Below are 20,128 nucleotides of genomic sequence, written 5' to 3' on the forward strand. Positions count from 1 at the left end.
CGCACGGCGGAGAGGAGGTCACCCGGGCCCGGTTTCTCCTCCACCGCCGTTCACCACTCCCGAGCTTCCCGGTCGAAGACTTCACCTTCGAGCGGCGAAGAAGAGCAGAAACCGAAGGACTCACAGCACTACCTCAAAGGCCGCCGCCGCCGCCATCTTGCTCGCCGCACCGCCAGGGGAACGGGAGGCGGCCCCCGCGGACGGATACACACGGTTACCTGGTAACGCGGCCCTCTCGTGCCCCTCCGCGCTGCGCAAGCGCCATCCGTGCTGTACCACTGAGGACAGCCACCGCGAGGGAACTACAAATCCCAGCATGCAATGCTCCAGGGAGCGCGCTCGTGCCTACGCTACCGTCGCGCAACGCCTTCTGGGAGCTGTAGTTTTTCAGTCAGAGCTGTACTCATGACTAACTGAATTAGCGCGTATCCAGCGCTGGCTCGGTGGGGGTTGTCTGCCTGCGTAGCGTCGAGATCGTTTTGCTTCTAAAATGAAATACGAAAACTACGGTGTATTATCTGTAAGTGACTATACCAGGCTGGCAGACTAGTAAAATAATAACATCAAAACTGCAAGCTGTGAAAAAGGTTCAGAAGTTCTTTAAGACAGTGCTGACTTAGAGTGTGTTCCTGTCTGCGTTTGTTTGGTCACCTGTGAGAATTCACAGCTGTAACATACAGTGTTGGAAAGGAGGAAATCAGCATCATCCGTCCCACCTGCTTTTCCAGCACTGGTATTGTACCTGCTCAACTGCTTTCTTTACTGCTTGTGGCTTGCAGGTCTGGGTTCTTAACAGTGTCTTTGGTGGAAGCAGAGAACATAGGGGAAAAAGAAAAGAATTACAGAATCACAGAATCACAGAATTATCAAGGTTGGAAAAGACCTAGAAGATCGTCTAGTCCAACCATTACCAATACTTCCTGGCTAAATCATATTCATTGACACAACATCCAAACATTTCTTCAACACTCCCATGGTCGGTGACTCCACCACCTCCCTGGGCAGTGCATTCCAGTGCCTGACTACCCTTTCTGAGAAGTAATACTTCCTAATGTTCAGACTGAATCTCCCCTGGCGCAGCTTAAAACCATTCCCTCTAGTTCTGTTATTGATTACACGAGAAAATTAGGCAGTATTTAAACTGGTTGCTTTTTGTTAGTTAGTTAGTTTGTTTGTTTGTTTTTTGTTATTTTTTGAGAATGATTGCTATGTCATGATTTATAGCGGGCAGGAGGGGCTGTCCCATTGTCACAATAGGAAAAGCAAACTACAGTGTTCAGGATATACATTGTGCTGCTGAGCTTCCAGAGCAGAACATAAAATACTGCCTAAACCTCACAGTTCATCCTGGGCCAGAGGCATTCTACTGATGCTGTCTGGAAGTATAGTTAAATCCTCATAAGATCCATGTGATAACATGAAGCAATGTGTTTTGGTCTAAGGAGGGGGGAAAGAAAGAGTAAACACATTAGTCTATAGCTTATTAAAGTAACAAACTCTGTGAAATAATAAATATATATATTTCTCTCCAGCAGTTGCCAGGGGATTGAAGGAATAGTTCTGGACCACACATAGTGTGTGAAAGGTAAGTCATCACAGCATTTTGCTCCAGTTTCTACCACTGGCTACGTGACTGTATATCTGTAAGTGAAATCACTTCAAAAAGAATCTGCAACAGAGAAATTCTGTATGTAATAAATATATGTTATTCATCTGTATTATACTTTACTAATATCCTTTTATGCTGGCCTGGGGTACCATGCCTGGATACTCGGCACAATAATGGCAAGGCTGCTGTTGGTTTTATATTGTCACGGTGCCATGCCTTCCATTGCCCAGCAGGTGGAAGCAGAACTTAAGAGGAAAAAAAACCGCCGTAGTAGAATGAACACCGTTGCATGTTTTTACTGGGGTTACTCTTAAAATCCACTCATACCTTTCTTGGGAAGAGCCATTTCTATGCTAATGAGCCTCTAGACCGACACTAATTCCTCCTGCAAAGATTTCTGTTGTAAGTCCTTCCATCAGCAGACACTAATGAATGCACCCTCACAGAAACTGAATAAATTATGATTTGAGGTAGCTTTCAATCCTAATTACATGAGACTGTGTCGGAGATGTGATTATATTTCCTTATATATCTGCTGTCCTTATCTCGTTAACTTTACTTTATTCTATACTGAAGGGAAAGAAAGCAAACAAGATGTGGATGTGTAATGACTAGAGACAAGAAGAAGTGAATGGTTAGAGTTTGAGAGTGAAGAGATATGAGGAGTAGTTGAAGAGAATTATATTTAATAGCATCGAAGCAAAGGCAGTAATTACCACAGCATTTGGTTCAAATAGTAGTTGACTGTTTCTTAGATTATTTTGTCTAAGAGGTAGATTGGAGGTTTTTATGTTTGTTTGTTTGGAAAAAATAAAAGTGGCCAAAACTGCTTTGCCATAAAATAGGGCTACGTACCATCTATCAGATACTTAAGTTATTTTTTCCTATTTTTGCATAACATTGGTCTAGAAAAATCTTTTCTAGATGTATAATTAATAGGGCAGAAAAAAGCCACAATCAGTTTGGTTTTATTAAGCATGCTTATTTCACACAAGCAAAACACATCAGGTCTGCTGTTGCTCTGCCTAAGCAGCCCTAGGAGCATATGTATTGTTATCTGCTTTCAAGGCAGATTCCATTACAGCCCATTTTGAAGATCATTTTAAAGGAGGTTGCTGTAGCACAGAAATTAGCAAGGTTATAAGCACTGTTCCACTTTTAATTTCAGATCCAGTTTCACAACCAAGCTCCAAATTCAGTGCTTAATCTGCCTGTCCTTCTTTGTTTGTGGTTTAGTTCAACACTACATTTGATACACTTTGATACATAAATCTTATTTATGGTGTAGTCTCACCTGCTTTTGTTTGTTTCTGGTTCAGTAATAACATCTGCAGTTCATTCCCTGGCTAACAAAAGCACTTAAATTCTTTTTTTTTTTTTTTTTTAATTGGCTGTTCTGAAATGATAGATTTGTGTTAAACAGGTATTTGCAGATTCCTCAGACAAATAAGTAGGAACAGCCTTTAATTCATAATATCTGGGATGGTCATTGTGCATCATGAGATTGTTTGTGATTTCTGGAGTCATTAACTAAGCACCTGCTAGACTGAAGGAAAACAAAAAGAAAACCTAAAAAATAAGCAGAAGAACAATTAAATGATTGCATAGAATCACAGAATCACAGAATTGTAGGGGTTGGAAGGGACCTCTAGAGATCATCGAGTCCAGCCCCCCTGCCAAAGCAGGTTCCCTACACCACATCACACAGGTAGGCGTCCAGGCGGGTCTTAAATATCTCCAGAGAAAGAGACTCCATCACTTCCCTGGGCAGCCTGTTACAGTGCTCCGTCACCCTCACTGTAAAGAAGTTCCTCTGCACATTCGTGTGGAACATAGTTTCATCCCATAAAGCATAGCTTGGAAGTATCACATATTTTTCCTTCTGAATTGAATGAAAGGACAAGAATATTCTTCTTTGCTCTTGCATTGAGTTCTTCAGCAAGTCACCTGTCTACCACGTACTTTTCCACACAGCAGACCTTAATTCACATTGAGATGTGTACAGATCTATATGGTCATTACACCTTTAACTTCTATTATATGATCTATCTATGCTAGTAATACTGCTGTTGCTACTATCTATGGGAGGAACCTCTCATTTTACATTTTTTAATGAGAGATGTTAGGTTTTCCTAATATTTTGAGTGTTATAAAACAATGTTTCATTATGTTGAATATACTTACTGTCTGTGATAATGAAGATTTGTTGCTGATTTCTGTATCACGTGTCTAAGTTTTATACTTGTTTTTCAGATTATACAAAATGAGGTTAATTATTTAACGACAAACTTATTGCTGTTCCAAGAAACAGTACAAAGTAAGTTCTTTCTGTCATTTCAATTCTTGGCCTCATCAGGGAATCACATTAATTGCCCTAACACTTCAAATTCCTCATGCAGTTATGCAAAACTTAGATCTGTTAATCATGTACTTTACAGTGCAGTCATGTGTCCTAGTCCCTCCGTGCAATGCATTTACAGTGGATGAAACCTGTAGAAATGTATAAATTAACTTCAGTATTTTTGGCCTAATTTGCCTCTGCCATTGCTCTCAATGGAATTGTGATAAGCCATTTTGAAGACTACATGTTAAAAGAATCAAGAGCTTTTAAGTTTTTATTTATCCCAAAGTAAGCAAAGTATTGGCTTGTGACATTTGTGATTTAAGATTTTCCCAGATAAATGCTATTTATAAAACTGACTTTTAACACCTATAATGGAGTTTATTATGGAAAACTGATGATTGAGTATACCACAAAGGCATCTCGTGTGCTTCCATTTTCTTTTAAGACTGAATGATAAAAGGGTAATTTGAACACATTATCTATCACATATTTTCTGATTTTATAAGCTGTTGAACTGCCACCAGATACAATATCTCAGGAAATACATGGCTGAGAGTTCTAATATGTTTGGAGCAAAGCCTACTGCATTGCTTTGTTAGCTATTTACTGAAAACTTTTCCAAAAATAAAAGGATTTAACACAACGGATTTTGCCTTGCTTAGGGGAGGCAATAAGCAGGTGGATTTAGTGTTAAAGTGAACAATATAATTTTATTCTTTAAATGTACATTTGTCAAAAACCTGATAAAAATAACTAACAATTCTTCTATGTGTTTTTTCACTTCTGTGAAAACCATCCCAAGAGCAGCAAATATGAACAAGGTTTGTGTGAACATCCAGGCCTTTTCCTTTTGTGCTTATATTATTTCTATTTGCATACTCTTTAAGAGTCTTTTATTTAATATATTTATTTTTGTAAAATCACTCAGTTGATACGTAGCTTATAAACCCTCTGAATAACATAGATCTAACTTGCTGCTGTAAATAATTCTTGCTTTGAATTTACTCATGTTTGACTGAACAACAGCCATAGATTTTAGCCATCTAGTCGTAGTTTAAGCATTAGATGGTAGAGAATCCACTTGTAGTCATCAGAAGTTTGATTTCTTGATAAATCTGAGTTGAAAACATCATGTTTTTTTCAGCTTCCTCAGTTAGAGCCTATACACTGAGTATGCTCTTATGAGCTAAGTCAGGAGTCATGGTATGAACAGGTACAATACCTCCTTCCAAAAGTCAATAACCATAGTAAGATTCCCAGCAAATATTAACTGCCAAACACTTTTTAAATGATTTTCAGTGTCGGCCATTCATGAGGAGTTTCAGTTACTTGAAACTCAGAATTCAGTTATAATGTAATGTAATTAGTAAAAGAGAGATACTGTCAAGTAAAGGGGGTCCAGATAAGACAAAAAATTAATTAAAGGTTAATTAGTCTTCAAATGTAAGTTGAGAGTGTATTTGTAGAATGTAAAGCTCTTTTAATTTCTGTTGTTCTATATTTCCTTAAGAGCCCATTTTGTGTAGAAACAGTCTAGAAAGTGAAGTCATGTGCTGAGCTATTTGGAAAGAACTAGCATTTTAGGAGAGCAAATACTCAAAACAAATTACATTTTTTAAGAAGCTTGTGTTCATCTGGATGTAAAATGCTTATATTCAAAGTGATGTTTTCCAACTGAGTCACTGAGATCATGTGCTTCTGGATGCCTTTCAATTCAGCTAAAAAAATACCTGCATCATACAGGATTCTTTCTTTCCCTCCCTGTTCTCCTTGGCCTCATCTGTACTGTTTTCTCTTTTGTTTGCTTTAAGCAGATTTTTACTATATCAGCTCTAACCAGTAAGTTATAGTCTGAGAGTGTTACTGATCGGTCAAGTCAGTTAAGCTCTTTTTACCTCTGAAGTCTAAGAGATTTGGGTTCTTTTTAAGGAAATCTGGATGTCATTCTGATACCAATTTCTTGGATCACAGCAATAAAAGAAAACGAATGATAATTTGTTATTCTTGGTCTATTTTTATTTCAGAAGTGCTGCGTTAGGCGCAGAATTATCTTCTCCTTCTTATGTTGCAATCAGTCTTGAGAACTGCAGCTCCTCAGTAACATTCCTGCCCACTGACTCATTGCAGATGTAAGCCTTAGCATTACAGAATTTAATAGCAAAAACAATCGCAGTCTGGGAAGGGATCTGGAATTCTTTGCATCAGCTTAAGAAGATTTAGCAGCTTTGAGTTCTTTCCAGAGCATAAAGGTAAATATTTTAGTTACCTGTGGGGGAGGAAGAAAGAATTTAGCATAATTTGGATAGCTGTGGACTAAAAGTAGTTTATTTGTGAAAGTCATATAACTTTGTACCATGCTGCTAATGAAGTATGTCTGTTATTTCAGTAGTATTTAGCTATTTTGCTATGGTATCAAGCTAGTTTGTTAATTAACTTCATATTCAAATCTGTAGTTCTTTAGTTTGTAATAATGCATAGCTCTTGGATGAGGCTTGCTTTCTAGACCTAGAAGTGGATAAAATCATGAATGATTATCCATTTTTTTTCAGATAAGTGGGCTAAATTTTTATTGTACTAATTAAAACAATGCAAAATTTGTGCATGAGTTTAATCATTTAAACAGGTTTGAACTTCAAATCAGTAGATGTCCTTTTGGCAGACAGAGTCTCAGGTTTGCCTGTAAAGAAGGCCCAGCCACAGAAATGCAAAAGTCTTCAGAGGTAGTTTTCTATGATTTTAATTATGCAGTTATAGGACAAATCTTTCCATATCATCATAAAAATTCCAGATGGAATCTTAGACTATATGTAGCATTTGATATAAAATTTCAAAGTTTCACAAGATTTGCACTTAAACCTCCCTTTTGCTAATACAGAAAGCAGCTATTAAAGGCTTGTGTTTTCAACTAAAAAAACATTGCTGTAAGACTCCTCATTCTGTTATGGAATGCTAATTAAGCCTCATGTCTATTATCTGAGATATCTTTCCTTGGAATGGGTATCTCCTACACAAGTTATTTTTTTATTTATTTGAGCTGGCAAACACCAATGGTTTTATAACAAAAGCTTTAAATGTTTCAGCAAAAGCTGTCCTTTTAGACTGAGCCAGCAACAGCAACACAAAAAGACAGGTATGCAGTTGTTTTCATTTAAGACATGGATTATTATTTGGGTGTTCTTAGTGTTTTGTTTTGTTTTTGTTCCAGCTTTTTGGAATTAATGCTTTTACTGCATTGTGTATACATGTTATATTTCCTCCCTACATTTTTAATTATTTTGCTTTCTGGGTTCATGTCTGAATAGTGCATTTTGAATAGCTGTACAGAACTAGGCTAAATATTTAAGTGGATGGAGAAATTTGTTTGAGATATTGACTTTGAAAGCATTTTTTCCTAGAGCAAGACTTCAAGTTTCCCTTGAACACATTTTTAGCTTTACACATCACCAGAAGATAAATGTTCACTTTCGGAGAACTGATACTAAACAGATATTCTTGAAATTTTGTGTAGAAATATGGAAAAGTAATCAGTTATCCCCATAAATTCCCAGACTAAACATACACAGTTAGTGTACGCAAAGCAATTCAAATGTGTATGGGCTATTTGATCCTTTTACATAGTTTGTCAGTTCAGATAGCTATTCTGGCCTCTCGGTGAGTCTCCTGTAATTTTGGGATCAGATAACCACCGAAATTTGTATCCTAGCTCAAAGATACAGGGTACACCTAGAACCAGCACTACTCATTCTTACTGATCTCTTCTGGGTCTCTCTGCTAGGCAGTTACCAAAGCAGAGGAGCAATGTCAGGTCAGCCTTTTCCTGTCAGAGATGAGTTATGGTGTCTTCTCTTAGTCTTCTTAACTCTTCCACCCCAAGTACAGCGGCCCAAAGACACTACTTTTCTCCCACATCTTATTCTTAGTTCAGGCACATGCTGCATTTTTCCTCCTGTGTCTTCTGTCTTAATGCCTTCCCTGTTTCTGGATGAAAATCTGCCAAATGATGATCTCAGTTGCACCCTTTAATTTTCCTATGACCATAATGAACTCAAATATATCCTGACTGACCACAAGATCATTAATGCACCTTGGCTTTACTATCCAACTTCCTATCCAAAAAGGAAACTCCATAATGAGAATATCTTGGGCAATATATTTAATTCATCCCTTGAATTTTTAATGAGAATGCTGAAAGTGATATTTAAAACATTGTCTTCTATGTGTAGCCCTTATGAAGTTTCTCACAATAGGAACACGTGTTAGAAAGAGGCACCTTTTATCCCTCATCTGATCACTTGTATCAATTTAAGTAATCAATTTAAAATTGCCTTTTGTACAATCTACACAAATATTTTATTTTATTTAATCATTTTCTCATCTGTGAGCTGAAAGACCCACATCATCATTCTGGAAAAAAAATCAATTTATAATAGCTAATGTTTGCAAAGCAATCAGATACAACAGTGTTATTTAATCATATGAAATAAACCTCATATGAAGTAGTTAGGAAATACTACTTCTTTGAAAGAGTGGTCAGGCAGCAAAATGTGTTGCCCAGGGAGGTGGTGGAGTCACCAGTCCTGGAGGTGTTCAAGGAACGTTTGGATGTTGTGTTGAAGGACATGGTTTAGTGAGGACTATTGGTAATAGATGGATGGTTGGACTGGATGGTCTTGTAGGTCTTTTCCAACCTCATACAGTACAAAATACCTGTGAACTGATAGCTATGTATCTAATCCTTGTCACCATTAGAATAAAAGCTGCTATTACTTTTTTTTTTTTTTACAAAAAAAATTACTCCATGATAGAAAAATTACCTCCATCCTTACCTGGTACACAGAAGTTGCACAAGCCATTTTCCTTACCTTAAGGATAACCAACTAAATTCAGATTTCAATCATTAAATGTAAGAGAGGCTTTTCTCCTAATTTTAAAAGGCCAACAAGGAATACTGTCCTGCTTTTTAGAATATTTTAAAGGGCTATTTTGCTTTTGTCTTGTTTCACAGTAGTTTGTGTATTTGTAACCTTCAATAACTGTCCTGAAATGTGCAGAGACCTCTGATACATAATGGCCTAAAATGGTAGTTTTTATTTTCACTGTTTTAAGTTGCGCTGGTCACACTATTTAATTATTATAAAAAAGCATAAACATACACTGCACTTGTAAATTACAGGGATACAACTATAGGTTGGTTAGATTATTTCCAATAACATTTGAAGATATCAAGTGTAAATATTTAGCTTTAATGCTTACATTGACTACTGTTTCCCTTGTTCCTCTGCTTCACAGGTTTGAAAAAATGAAGACTTTGATAGTGATTGATTTTCTCCTTGCAGTTAGCTTGATAGCTACCACTGGGAGCTCTGTGAGTTATACTCATTGTGTTTAGACTTCCTCTTAAATACTTCACACCTCATTCTCTGTAGTTCTTAGAATGCATCTCAACCAGATTTGATGGCAGAATCTTTGATTTAAAAGACTATACTACAAAACAAATCTGAAGAACTGGGGAAATAGCCTCTGTAGCCAATGGAGACAAGCTTTGTATAAGAAAAACAAAAAGGTGTACATGCATATACAACAGGGTGTAAATGATCAGGCAAGAGCATCAAATAAAGTAATTTGGATCGTTTGTTACTTGAACTTGTATGGAACAGAAGTCAGTGGAATTCCTTCACTAAGAAGGAAACAGTGTGTTAATACAAATGATATTAGAAAAAGCACTGAAGGCAAGTGTTCCATTCAGCGGTAACAATAACTCTAACACCTTTAGTTTTGAGCATTATACCTACAAACAGGCACAACTCAGGAACTGGTAATGTATAATCATCTTGGTGGCTGCTGCAGTAGCACATTGATACAAGAAAAGAAGTACTCATTTTTTATCTGATTTGCCATACAAATTCTCGTTTAAGAAGATCTACAGTTTTACACCCTCTTTTGTTCCCATGCTTGTGTTATAACTTATACTGAGAAACAATGGCCATAGCTCCTTTACTTCTATCTCCCAAAACCTATTACTCCTTCTAGCTCACCAACAGAAATATTAAAACACACTTACTCCACCAAAATTCTTGGAACCTCACTATAACACTACAATGTAATAGAAAGTACAGCAATAACAGCAGAGTAGCAAAGCCTTTAGCTACAGCAAATAAAGACAAATCCAAATACAACCACAGAAATGAAGCAAAGGAAGGAAACAAACATGCTTACCTTCAGAAGACCTCAGATGTGTAGCAATCTCCAGCAAGACTCCCTTGCCTCCACCAGCAACACTTGAAAGAGATCTGGGAGGGGGTGGATGCTGGCTCTACCCCTTATGGTCACTCAGGCACCCTGCATGCATGTTAGCTCCCCTGGGTTGGCCATGCCTTCCCAGTAGGTGCTCAATCATTTCTTCAAGCCATGACCTAGCATTTTTGCTACAGTCACTAATCCTGTATCTGTCCTGGATGTCCTTCCTACTTTGATATTCAGATCCTAACTGTCAGAGAACTTGGAGATTTAACTGTTGATTCAAAATTACTCACTCAAGTGATTGCTGAACTTAGAACTGGGTGAACACAACTCCTTGTGGCATACTGTAGCAGAAATATAAAGTCACAGCTTGTAAGAGTGATAGAGCACCTTGTATGAAGGCAGGGCCAACTCAGGAAAGCCAGGATCCACCCTTTCCCAGACCTCATTTAAGGGTTGACACTGGAGGCAAGGGTATCTTGTTAGTAATCCTTGTCTACCTCAGGTCTAATAAAGGTAAGCTGTCTGTCTATGGTTGTTGTATTTGAGCTTATCCTCGCTTGTAGCCTAGGACTTTATTACTCTATTATTATTGTTGCGCTTTCTATCACATTAGAGTGCTCCAATTTTCCTGTCTTGTGGAAGCTTTTTACTTGCCTAACTGGCTCTGTAGGGACAGAATAGGAAGCATCTGCCTCTGTGATCATTTTGCTTACAGAATGAAGAAACTTGCTGCTTTCTATAGACTAGTGAGAAAGAGGCATTACTATGAAGTACACTTGCTTTCTTTTTATTTTTTAGTGAGAATGTTAAAGGCAGTCACTAATAGTAACTAAGAATTGGGAGTGTTCAAAAACTCATTTCTAAAAATTCACACTCATCATCTGAGATTATTTTTTAAGCTCATTTAGAGTCTAAAAATAAAGGGCAAAAACACATCAAGTGAAGTTCTTGTGTCTTCATAGTTCTTAAAAGTTATTCTGTTTTGTGCCATCGGTTTTAATGAGAGCACTCTAGCTGCTAAGTATTTCACACAACCATGACATAAAATTAAGATTATGAATGCACATTAGTAGTTTAAATATGGGACTGCATGTCCACAAGCAAAGCTGTCAACAACTGTTAAGTAATTGCTTCTCAACATGCAGTGTAAACAGTTGCTTCGCTGAAACAGAACAACTTATCTTCAGTTTGTTTTCAGACAGTGGGCTCTGCTATCTGCTGCAGACGGTCACAATCAAATTCACATTTTTAAAGAATTTTACTGCTGTAACAGTCTTAATTTAATTCATGCCTAGCAAAGAGTAGCAGCAAGTTAGAGCCTGATACAGGCATCTTATAGTGATACACGAGGTAGGGGCACACTGAAGTTGGATTCCAGAAGATTTTGGAGGGAGTACTCTTAATTAAGATGGTGCTCGAGGGATTTTAGGTCATTAGATAATTTATTCCAAAAATGCTGTCACTTAATAAATTGTGCCTCTCAATTTACAACTCCTCTTTGTGGTTAAGCATTTAATGACTTCTCAGGATGCAGTAGCAAGCAGTTGGAGCCTAAAGGCAAATTTGCTGTACAAGCTGGTTAGTATGGGCAGCTCAGCTGCACAGAGGTAGCCTAACTGCCTTGTCCTGCCACCTGTATATGCCTTGCTCTTTTATTCTACCATATATTACTTTGCAGTTTAGCAAGCATGTGATAATATGCAGCAGTACTTACAGTAGAGGCCTATACTCAGGATCATTCTGTATAGTCAGCATGCCTGATCAACACACTTTTTCTATGAGACTGAATGTTACAGTCAAATGGAACATGATGGCTTTGAACCATTTTAATAAAACTATCGACACACATTCTTTTATCTTCAAATATTTTATTGAAATTTATCAAGATAATTTTGTGAGCTGAAAGTGAATTGCATCCTAATATTTAAAACAAAACAAATTATTTTGGACATAAGCAATGCATTTATGTTAGAAATAACAGCAGAATTATGACAGTTTATGCGTATGTCTCATGACAGTAATAGGAGTTTCCCTGATTTTTAACTAGTTTCTCAAGTAAGTTATGAAAAAAAAATTCCACATGAATTAAAAATGAAACACAGTTTCTTGTCAGCGCTGTTAGCTAACTCATAGCATCTGTTCTTGGAGTTATAGAGAATTACTAATGGTGCTGCAGGGAAATATCCAGCCAGAACTTTGTTTCTGCTGCATAGAAATATACAGAATTATATCAGCTTTTCAGACAGAAGGAAAAAAATCACTGCAGCAAGAAAGTCACAAGAAACATATTGGTGGTAGTGTCTGTGGAAAACAAATGAAGCCTGAGCATGATGCAAATGGAAATATGCTGATGCTAGTGGATATAAGTATGCTACTTAAGATTTACCTGTTCCTTAAGCGTGATAGGGAAGTGTTCTAAAATATCAGCTCTTCCATATGGATGGCAGTTGTTACAGGCCTACATCCTTAGCTCGTGGTTAAAAGGTATCATCATATCAGAGCTGCAACATCTTCCCTACTCTTGCATAGGAAAGTTAGGTGTACAAGTCACAGAACAATACTGACTTAAGCTGTTATTTTTTTATGCATATATTTGCAGTTTCTTAGGGGCTATATTGTAGCAAGCCAAAAGGGCTCTAAATTTTACAGTATTTATGTTAGTGATTTTAAGACTCTTATCATAAGAAGTGGGTAACCTAAAAGCATTTGAAAATGAACAATAAAGTTGAGAAAGTATAAATGTGAGTTTGTTGAAGACTCTGGGAATTTTTGAATATTAAGAATGTTAGCAGCATTCCTCTATGGATAGTAAACATCTGTAGACGATGAGGTGAAAGAGAGAAAGTGATCATTACAATAGGGTCAGGCTTGTAGTGTACTGAGTCCCATCTGCATGTTTCCAGTGAGAACTGGTAGCAGAACCACTAAAGAGAAGTTATCTTAGCAAGGCAGGTATGGCTGCACACTCAAGAATACCAAATCTGTTCAAAGAGAGGTAGCATTTGGGGTGGAGGTCAACATAGGGTTTGTAAGGAATTCTGGAAAAATACTTTATTCATATTAGATTTTATTTTCTTTCTCGCATGTTAAACTTGACAAAAAATTATTTGTTTTATAATATTTCCCTCTCCAGGATCTACAGAATTGTTTTCAAGAGCAGATACAACTTCAGGCCCAGGTGAGACTTCTGGAACATCGTGTGAAACAGCAGCAGTTAAAAATTATACAGCTTTTAGAGAAGAAAGAGATACAGTACAGTGACAGAGGAGATGAAAACAGTGTCATTGACTTGGGAGGAAAAAGACAGTATTCAGGTTAGAAATGAAGCTATTCATTTCTGTCCATTGTAGTGATACCCAGAAGCTTTAGCACAATCAGACCCTTTGATGTGTTGTCTTACAACTCACAGAAAATTGTTTGTTTCAAGCACAGTGTTCATCTCTTACCTAGGCCTGCTGTCCTGTGGAAAATCTCACGATACAAATGAAATCAGGATTGAAGAGTTTTATTAATTTTTTAGTAGTGCATAATTAAAAAACAATAATTAAACAGTATATTTAAAATCATTATCAGCAATACAAGAGGAAAAAAAAAAAGATAATAACAGACATTTACAGAATGTTCATAAACTATTACAGATTTTTAAAAATCCCTTAACTTATTGCAGGAAGTTCCAACACAGAGGATTTAGAACTGCTGTGGTCAGTCTCAGTTCCTGAACTTCTGAGTTCCTGAACTGAATTTACACATTCTCAGGGTTGCAGGCACACAGTTGCTCTTGCAGAGGTGGATAACTCATATCTCCTCTGGAAGTGCAGGTTCCCCAGTTCACACACACACCTCCTGGAGATGGAAATCTGAGTGCAATATTTGTGTACCACCTTGCTGCCTGCAGACAGCTAATCCATACTTAAGTGAGAAAACATCCTAGAAGTTCACATACAAACATCTGATGTCTAAGCTCCTACTTATTGTAACCCGTATTGTCAATCCAGTAGTCTGCAGGGAGACTTTTTGTGGTATTCACTGGGAAAGGTTAGGTCTGGAGGTAGGTCTTGATCTTGGCAGAGCAACTATTGGAAGTACAAAATCTGGTTTAACTTGTCAGTTATCTAGGTCTAGTCTCTTACACCCATCTACACACATTTATATGTTTCAAGCTGACTCATTTTTCTCAGAAATAATTTGGTCATTTCCTTGTTGTTTAAATAGCTTTATGGTCATTTTCAGAAGATTTCATTACTTGCAATTTGCTATTTAGCATTATCAGTTTAGAGGCAATCATTGTCTCAGAAAAGATATTGTACTTGCATGCAGCGTACACTCACATCTCTATCATGTCAGCTATTGTTACCTTCCTTGTGTTACCAAAATGGGAGCTGTACAGACACACTGACATCTGTGATAACACAGAAGGCGTCTTAGAGTCCTTTCTTAATGGCAAGCAGTAGTTGTTTCCAAGTTGATGTTTCCCTCAATATAAAAGAGAATTCTCATTTACAGGAATGCTATGAATAAAGAGCAATACCTAACCATGAAATACAGTTGTTTTGTTACTGTTATCTATGATAGTAATAGGTCTAGTGGCCCATTCCTCTTAAAAGGAAAGCAACTGCAGATTACGCTGGTTAGTGGGATGATCTGGCTTCTGTGGTTTAGCACAATGAAAAGAACTGACTTCTGTTAGGAAAACACAAATCATGCTGAAGAATTGTATGTACAGCACCACTGGAGTCTTGAAGCTTTCTAGCATTCCCATCTCAGATATTCCTAATGAATTCATAATTATCTACTGTATGTGATAAAACCATTGTTGTGGTGTAGAATATACTCTGCCTAGTAACTTCTAGAACTAACTTCAGAATTATTTATATTAATATATAATCAAGGCAGATGGAAAAAAAAAAGATCTGGAAGGCCTTGGAGGAAGGAGAGATTAAATGCTACTACCGTAAATCTACAGAGGTCTTCCAACATCACATTTTAAAACTTGATGTGGTTAAACTTCTGCAGAAGATGCTCAGTGTACACTTACTAATCCTTCCACTTTTAAGATGCATAACTGCCAATGTTAACAATGTATGACAGTCTTGCAACAAATAGCTAATAGCTCAAGGAATATTAAAATTTCCTTGGTTTTGCTATTAGTAAAGTTGCTCTGTTATAATATTACTTCTACTACTTTAATATTATAGCATTTTGTAATTGCTAGCCCCAAATCAATGTTTGAATCTTGCTCAAGAGCTGAAAGCTTGATTCAACTTGCAGAATAATTTGAAGAAAGAATTTTTGAAATTGAAATATAATCTGAATAAAGAAATAAGAGACTTTTTACCTTTTTAGACTAGTTAGAGACCATTTATTGTATGAGAGAACAATATCTCAGCAAATATTTAGTTGTCCATATTATACTAATGAAGTATCTCATTTGGAAATAAGATGTCTCTGCAAAATAGGAAAGATAATGAAAAGAATGGACACATGGTCAGCAGCTGAACTAGCTTAGTTAAGTAGAAGATGCTCAGCATCTAAGACCAAATTCTAAATTCAGGAAGTCACCTGGTATGTACAGTCTTCTTGTTTAATACAATAGGTGTATGAGTTCTAAGCATGTATAGTCCCCGGGGGATCCATATTTATACATAATCTTGTTATAATGATGTCTGAACCGCACCTTAATTATATTCTTTATGTTGCAATATTGTGACTGAGTTAATATAGCTCAAGACATCACTGCATCACTGTTTCTGAAGTTGTAAAGCCCAGGTTTTAAGTTGGTTTTGTATCTTCAACAGTATTCTAATGGTGGTCAGGTTCCTCAACAGGAACTCCTCAGGCGGCAACAGTAGAAGGCGGCAAATCATAGCTGGAGTAAGGCCTACTCCGGGGGGAAGAGGGGGGGGGGACGACGATGACGACGACAACCACGACAACGACAACGAATTAAAAACACATTTAGCCTGAAAGGTCTTTGTCCTTTCTTAAGTGTATTCTTCAATTTTCTTTAAATGGAATTTTTCTGTATAACATACCTAAGTTATTTCTAGTTTGTTGTTAGTTTTTTACTTTCCTAATAGCTTGGTAAATGCTTTCCCATGTCAATACTGCATTACTCCATTCAGGCTGCTGTACCATTTTCAGGTCAATAGATCTGGATAATTTGAAGCTATAGAGTGAGAGAAGAATTCCACAGTAAACACACTTGCTTAAAATTAAAGTATTAATTTTAAGTGTTTTGCTAACCTACTGAGAAAATAATGGATGCAAGAAAAGTTATTTTCTGTAATCCAGTCAAAACATTCTCTGCAAAGACATCTTAGTTGTTACTTAAACAACATTTTTTGTTATGATTTATCAAAATCCTGGCATAGCTATTTGTTTTCATTATAAGCTGTTTATATTTTCTGTGTCTAATCTTCACTGATGCTTTCACCGAGAAGAAATGTTGTAGTTCATAAAGTTCCAAACTAGCCTGGAAGTTCAGCCAACATGTTCTTAAAGAATTCAGGGAAAATCTTACAGTTAATCAGTTTCATTTCTGCCAGGAAAAACAGAAATGTTGAAAACTATACTACCTTCCTGTGTGACTGCTTGATGGTAGATTACATATAAACAAATAACTCCTTTCATTTCTTAACTCCTTGAGGGAAAAGAGATAAGATGGTATGATTACAGTACTGTTATATTTTCATGAGCTCTGAAATGGTGATTTACATGGTGATTAGTCCTTGAAACCAATGCAGACCAGACTGAAAAAATGGTATCAAGCCAAAAGTAACATTCTAGACACACATAATACTTTTTGTAGGATAGACTTATGTACGTATTTGGACCTGTGTGGTACAAGGGACAACAGCATTAGGTCCAGTAATAGTTTCCTTTTTCTAACACTGGTAATTCCATACTCTCATATTTGGTAATTCTCCTGTGGTTCTACCTCCAGAAAGCCCACATCTTTGTTTCTGAAAATTGAATAGCTTATATGTAGGGAAATTGTGATTGTATCAGGATTCAAGTGTAGATTATACCATTGTAAATTAGAAGTGGCACCACCTAAACCAAAGAAATTAAAGTCATAAAAATCTATTTGTGGAAGCATTTGCTTTCTATTAGCAGTTTTCATATGTGCCTCTTACCTGATATGACTTGATTTTTTTTATTTTTTATTTTTTCTGGTTTTGTTAGCAAGTATAGAACTAAAAACTGTATTCAATGGATGTTTTGTGAACAGACTGTGCAGAAATCTACAATGATGGCCACAAGCAGAGTGGATTTTATAAGATAAAACCTACCCAGAGTCCTAAGGAATTCCTGGCGTTCTGTGACATGTCTGAAGGGGGTGGTTGGACTGTTTTTCAGAGACGTTCTGATGGCAGCCAGAATTTTAATAGGTAGGTACTAGGCTTGGTCATTAAAACTGGAAGTGAACTAGAGAAACAAGAAACCAGAAGGAGATAAGTTATTGATTAACTTTATAATTATATGAATAAATATCTCAGATAAAAAGGAGGAATAGTTATTCAGCAGGACAGTCTCCATATGAGATATCACAAGCTGCCTGTATGATCCAGATCAACTCTTAGGTTAAGTTACCAGAGTACTTAGGATCTAATTTTTTTTGAACTTTTTTTTTTAGCATCAGTAGCATCAGTCTTGTTGGACTTGTATGCAGAGTGTAAGGACAGAAAAATAGGTAGCAGAAGGCTAGGAAGATGATCAGGGGCTGGAGCACTTGTCCTATTAGGACCAGCAGTGGCATGTTCAGCCTGGAGGTGGGATGGCTGCAGTAGAACCTAAAAGCAGACTGTCTGTGTCTACAAGGAGGTCACTAGGGACTGAGCTGTTTGAGACTGTTGAGGAAAATAGGGTCTTCCTTTCGGCTTGAATTATTATGTGGTCTGTGATTGCATGACAAAATAAATACCCAAACAAACTTTATTTTTTTGATTACTGAATTAGTCTACAGAGGTTGGACTGACTATGAAGAAGGCTTTGGAAATTTTGTTTTAACTAATGGTGAATATTGGCTTGGAAATAAGAATCTTCACTACTTGACTAATCAAGGTAAGATTTGTATTGTGATAATAGTTTTCTATTAGTTCTTTTCCTTTTCTCATTCCAGGCCATTTTATTGTTAGCATGAATCCTGGGTATGAACTTTAATTAAAAAAAAAAATTAAAATACACATTTATTTTCTAACAAAAGCTAGAAAGCTGTCATTAGGCCAATTCAATACAGGGAGATCCTTCAAAACAGGGAACAGTAGACAGGAATATATCTTAAAACAATTGTTTCTACTCATTTCACTGTCAGGATGAGTAACAGTTGGTGTAGCATGCTGTACCAATTCATTTAGTCAGGACTTTACATGACTGCATAGGGTATTATGTGAAGGTAAATCTACGCTTGTCATCTTGATTAGGCTAATCTTGAAAAGCTATTTCCATTTTCCTAATAGTTACTCAATCTACAATAACTTTTGCTGTCTTATAGAGTGCTGAACATACAAAACTTACCTATTGACTTAGCCAGTTAATATGCACAGAGATCACTACTGTGATTTCTCTACTGTTACTGCAGATTAAAGGTAGCTCAGGTCTGTGCAGTTGTGCTGCAAATTATACTTCCCTATAACTTACATTGCAGCATACATAAAGGCTTTGGGACTCATGAAAATTTACAACATAGATGAGTATGGTGGGAGATGGAGAGAGATGTTTATACTTCCACTTACATACATGGAACCTTCTCAGGTCTTGTGAATGGTCATAACTGCTAGAATCAGTGCACTCTGAAGATTAACACCAGCACGTGATCCTGGTTTAACTCTTATTTTCAGAGTGCACAAATGCTGTTTGCTTAGGTATATGCATATTTATTGATTCTCACACTGCTTTCATCGCTATTTCAAATGCCTTAATAAAACATCAAGTCCATAACACCTTTTTTTTTTGTTTACATGCCAAAGTTTATATTGGAATAAACCTAAAATTTTCTAAGATGAATCGTGTGAAGAAAAACATAACAAGATGTGCTTTAAAGGCATAATGGAAGAACATAAAAGAATATAATGGTACAGATAAGAATTACGCTAAAAACCTAATTAGTATTTTAATATTCTACTATAATACTCTGTTCTGAGAAGTAGCAAGATAGGCTAGTTTTACAAAAATATTTTCTATTGTTATTTCTTAAGGAAACTATACTTTAAGAATTGATCTAAGTGATTTTGAAGGAGAACGGCGTTATGCACAATACACAAGATTTGGAGTCGCAGATGAAGAGGTAATAAAATATTTCATTAAAACCTCTGGTCATTATTAAAATGTGAAGTGTATATAAGCAGGCAATAAATAAACATGTGCCTTTATTTTCATAACGATTTATGCTGAAACTTGATAACAAGAATTCTTTCTTACAAATGGTTGGAATTTTCAAATATGTCATAATAGTAGTTTATTTGGATGTACTGATTTCACACCTCATGGAATCTGTATGGACATTAGTTTTAGCAGTTATGGATATAAGCAGTAGCTTTTACTGTTATTTCTACATAAAATTACTGAATTTTGAGTGGTATGACACTCCTGGCATATAAGTAGTAGCAAATGGAACAACTTAGTTTCTTCTTACTGGATTTACTCCCTGACGTACTAAAGGTTAAAGACATATTGGATTACTTTCTTTTTTCCTTCTTCATAATTTTCATTAGCACTCCTATCAGATGAGCTGTGGTGAATACTCTGGTACAGCTGGTGATTCCCTAACTGGGGGTTTTCACCCTGAAGTAAAATGGTGGGCTGATCATCGTGGGATGAAATTCAGTACTAGAGACAGGGACAATGACAACTATGAAGGCAACTGTGCTGAAGAGGAAAAGGCTGGTTGGTGGTTTAACAGGTATTTCGATTTTATAAATGCATTGTCTTTC

At 36.6% G+C, this 20,128-nt stretch overlaps 2 protein-coding genes and 1 long non-coding RNA gene across 29 annotated transcripts in view; 1 reads left to right on the top strand and 2 right to left on the bottom strand.

Moving 5' to 3' along the window:
- The window catches only part of PCM1 (pericentriolar material 1), a 38,241-nt gene extending 38,017 nt beyond the window's left edge, over positions 1 to 224 (bottom strand). For 14 of the 17 annotated variants that reach the window (XM_032444202.1, XM_015862195.2, XM_015862194.1 and 11 more), the window contains exon 1: positions 1 to 117. The gene's annotated coding sequence lies outside the window, so the exon portion shown is untranslated. The other 3 variants (XM_015862181.1, XM_015862182.2, XM_015862183.2) reach the window with 3 other exon arrangements.
- FGL1 (fibrinogen like 1) overlaps positions 104 to 20,128 on the top strand; it is a 23,788-nt gene continuing 3,763 nt past the window's right edge. The window contains exons 1-12 of one of the 6 annotated variants that reach the window (XM_015862217.2): positions 355 to 520; positions 1,533 to 1,585; positions 3,863 to 3,926; positions 5,978 to 6,202; positions 6,577 to 6,673; positions 7,034 to 7,083; positions 9,243 to 9,318; positions 13,330 to 13,510; positions 17,428 to 17,587; positions 18,163 to 18,260; positions 19,394 to 19,482; positions 19,910 to 20,097. In XM_015862217.2, the coding sequence (XP_015717703.1) occupies positions 9,253 to 9,318; positions 13,330 to 13,510; positions 17,428 to 17,587; positions 18,163 to 18,260; positions 19,394 to 19,482; positions 19,910 to 20,097 (782 nt within the window). In that variant the 5' untranslated portion in view covers positions 355 to 520; positions 1,533 to 1,585; positions 3,863 to 3,926; ... (2 more) ...; positions 7,034 to 7,083; positions 9,243 to 9,252. Of the gene's footprint in view, positions 222 to 352; positions 521 to 617; positions 734 to 1,532; positions 1,586 to 3,862; positions 3,927 to 5,977; positions 6,203 to 6,576; positions 6,674 to 7,033; positions 7,084 to 9,242; positions 9,319 to 13,329; positions 13,511 to 17,427; positions 17,588 to 18,162; positions 18,261 to 19,393; positions 19,483 to 19,909; positions 20,098 to 20,128 lie in introns of those variants that run through there. The other 5 variants (XM_015862216.1, XM_015862215.2, XM_032444206.1 and 2 more) reach the window with 5 other exon arrangements.
- Positions 17,513 to 20,128, bottom strand: part of LOC107313714 — a 20,495-nt gene continuing 17,879 nt past the window's right edge. For 5 of the 6 annotated variants that reach the window (XR_004306952.1, XR_001555145.2, XR_001555147.2 and 2 more), the window contains one exon: positions 17,538 to 17,624. This is a non-coding gene — a long non-coding RNA (uncharacterized LOC107313714). Of the gene's footprint in view, positions 17,625 to 20,128 lie in introns of all 6 variants that reach the window. The other variant, XR_001555148.2, reaches the window with a different exon arrangement.

The sequence above is a fragment of the Coturnix japonica genome, chromosome 4 (assembly GCF_001577835.2).
Source record: "Coturnix japonica isolate 7356 chromosome 4, Coturnix japonica 2.1, whole genome shotgun sequence".
Lineage (NCBI taxonomy): Eukaryota > Metazoa > Chordata > Aves > Galliformes > Phasianidae > Coturnix > Coturnix japonica.